The 3,289-nt window shown below is 45.6% G+C and overlaps 1 protein-coding gene across 1 annotated transcript in view; it reads right to left on the bottom strand.

Annotated features, from left to right (window-relative positions):
* The window catches only part of LOC109970431 (titin-like), a 206,786-nt gene that overhangs the window by 35,241 nt on the left and 168,256 nt on the right, over positions 1-3,289 (bottom strand). The window contains 2 exon segments of the mRNA XM_020617984.1: positions 2-968; positions 1,026-3,289. The exon segment at positions 1,026-3,289 is cut by the window's right edge and continues 12 nt beyond it. Of these exon segments, the coding sequence (XP_020473640.1) occupies positions 2-968; positions 1,026-3,289 (3,231 nt within the window).

Below are 3,289 nucleotides of genomic sequence, written 5' to 3'. Positions count from 1 at the left end.
TGAATACATAGGTTTCATTAGGAGTCAGATTAGGAATGGTTGCTTCAGGCACCTTGACTGTGCATGCTGTGCCCCATTTATCTCCATGTTTAGGCTTAAATTCCACACTGTAGCACATTACTTTGCTTCCACCATCATGAGCAGGTTTGTCCCATACCAGTGAAACACTGGTCTTTGTCACATCTACAAGGGTAACCTTGCTTGGTGGCAGAGGTACCTCAGATACTTTGATTTCTTTGGTTTCAACCATCTGTCCTTGGCCATACCAGTTAACAGCACAGACTCTGAAGAAGAAAATGCTACCCTCAGGCAGCTCTTCAATCTTGAATGAGTTGGCCATGCAGTTGCTGGTGACAGTAGTATAGGCTTTCCTGACAGACTCTCTCTTCTCTACAATGTAGTTTGTGATTTTAGAACCACCATCAGTGACTGGAGTATCCCAAGCAAGAGTCACTGAATCTTTCTTGACCTCTGTCACAGCAAAGTTTTGTGGTGCACTTGGTGTATCCAAAATTCTTACTGCAACAACAGCAGATTTTGTACCACTACTGTTCTCCAGTGTGAGTGAGTATTTGCCACTGTCAAAGCGATTGACGTTGTCAATGACAAGCATGGTGTATGAACTGGTGATGTCAATTGCAGCACGCTCTGTAAGAGTACCATCAACCTTTTCCCATTTTACAGCAGGTGCAGGCCTTCCTCTGATGGTGACAAACAGGCGCAGAGTTCCACCAGCACGGACAGATACCACTTTTCTGAGATCAGCATCCAGCTCGATCTCTGGCACTTCTAACCTCTCAGAAGTAACCACAGTACCATTAATATTAGCAGCCTCACCCACTCCCTCCGAGTTGATAGCACAAACACGGAACTGGTACTCTCCACCCTCTTTCAGGTCTGTGATAGTGAGTTTAGTGGCTTGAATGCCGGTGGGTGGAGTACACACAGTCCATTCTTTTTCAACCAGTGTCTCTACTGCTGGTGCTACTTCTGCCTCCTCTGTTAATTCGGGAACTGGTGTATATTCCCTCATTTCAACAATGTAGCCTTTGATGTAAGCACCACCATCAAAGGCAGGTTTGCTCCAGGACAAAGACACAGATGACTTTGTGTAGTCTGTCACCTTAGGATGATGTGGAGGCCCAGGTGGTGTTGTGGCATCACAAGCTCTGTAGAACAGGGACAGTTCACTGAGGTCTCCTATTCCAGCTTCATTCTCAGCAGCAACACGGAACTCATAGAAATGATCCGTCATCAGACCTGTGACTTTGAAGTGGGTGTCAGTCAGCTTTTGTCTGTTGCATTTTGTCCACCTTACACTGTCTTTGTCACGTTTTTCAAGATGGTAACCTTCGATGTCAGCTCCACCAGTATGTTCTGGAGCAGTCCATGTCAGAATCATGGAATCTTTTGTGATCTGACTTGCTTCTGGAGTTCCAGGAGCACCAGGTGACTTGTAAGGGTTGCGTGCAATGATGGGTTCACTCTCGAGATAGTCACCAACACCATATTTGTTGACTGCCCTGACTCTGAAGATGTATTCATTTCCAGCAAGCAAACTTGTCAGCCTATGGTACAGGCCCTTGATATTTGGTGCAGCCACTGTCCAGGACAACCTGCTAGTCTCTCTCTTCTCCAAGATATAGTGAGTGATACTAGCCCCACCGTCCAGAGCTGGTTCAGCCCAGGCAAGGACACACCTGTCTGCCATTACTCCTGTCACCTTCATGGGTCCAGTGGGTGGACCTGGTTTATCAAGGACTTTGACAGTGATAGGGAAAGTTTTTGTACCACCCATATTTTTGAGGACAAGGTCATAGTGGCCACTGTCAAGCTTGGTTACATCCTTAATGGTTATAGCTGCACGTTTCTGTGTAGTTTTCATGTCAATGCGCAGGGCTTTGTCAATTTCCTTGCCTTCTTTTAACCAGACGACATCAGGAATTGGTTTTCCGTAAATGTCAGCATCAAGAAGCAAATGTTCTCCAGCATTGACAACAATGACATCCTTGTATTTGGGATCCATTGAGGCCCTTGGTGGTTCAATTTCATCAGTAGCAGTAATCAGCCCAGAGCTGTCAGATGGGTCACTGAAGACTCCAGCTGTATTTCTAGCAATAACTCTGAATTCATATTGCTCATTCTGGGTTAGACCAGTTATGGTATACTCAGGTTCAATTATATTAGTGAAATTATCTCTTACCCAGCGCCCCTCAGGGGAGGAAAGATCTTTTCTTTCCACAATATATCCATTCACTTTGCTGCCACCATCATACTGAGGCTTGGTCCACTGAATCTTGATTTGATTCTTAGAAACAAACACAGCTTCAGGAGCACCAGGAGGATCACATGGGTCATGAGCAACAAAGAGCTCAGAGACTTTACTGCATCTGCCAATGCCAACAATATTTTCAGCATAAACTCTGAATTCATATCCAGCACCCTCCTCAAGATTGCAGATTTTGAACTGAGTATCAACAATGAGAGGCTTGTTCAGTTTGTTCCACAGGATGCTGCTTCTCTCCTTGCTTTCCAGATGGTAACCAATAACTGCACTTCCACCATCGATGACTGGTTCATTCCATTCAATGATCATCATCTCCTTTGTTGCAGATTTAACATATGGTGTTCCGGGAGGCCCTGGTGGTTTATATGGATACTGCACAACAATGGCCTTGGAGTTCAGAGGCACACCTTTTCCATATCTGTTTTCAGCTATAACTCTGAACTGGTATTCTGCACCAGTTGTCAACATAGTGACCTTGAAAGCTGTTCTAACAAGCTGTGTGGTGACTGCCTGCCATGTTGTGGTGGTGGTGTCTCTCTTCTCCACTATATAGTTCTTTACCTGGCATCCACCTGTGTACTGTGGGGGCTCCCAGGAGAGATGGACAAAGGTGTTGCTCACTTCAAGTACCTTGACTGGACCTGTTGGTGGACCAGGCTTGTCAAGAACAATGACAGTCACATCCTTCGTGACTGTGCCGGAAGCATTGCTTGCTGTAATGGAGTATTTGCCAAAGTCCTCCCTGCATGCCTCAGTAATTTGAATTCCAGTTGTTGCTGCAGTGTCAGTTACACTGACCCTGGATGTCACTTTTAAAGGCTGACCATCCTTAGTCCAGGTGATGGTAGGTTTGGGCCTGCCAAGCACAGGGAACTCCAACTTCAGATCTTTTCCAGCTAATACACTGTAAGTGTTAAATTGCATTTTAATGCTTGGTTCTGTGGCCATGTCACTGGCAGTAATGGGTACAGCAAGCGCCTTTGGCTCACTCTTTTCCTTCTC

Source organism: Monopterus albus, unplaced genomic scaffold (genome assembly GCF_001952655.1).
Source record: "Monopterus albus unplaced genomic scaffold, M_albus_1.0 scaffold198.1, whole genome shotgun sequence".
In the NCBI taxonomy this organism is placed as follows: domain Eukaryota; kingdom Metazoa; phylum Chordata; class Actinopteri; order Synbranchiformes; family Synbranchidae; genus Monopterus; species Monopterus albus.
The sequence above is the reverse complement of the archived record's forward strand: the minus strand, read 5'-3'. Positions and strand labels throughout refer to the sequence as shown.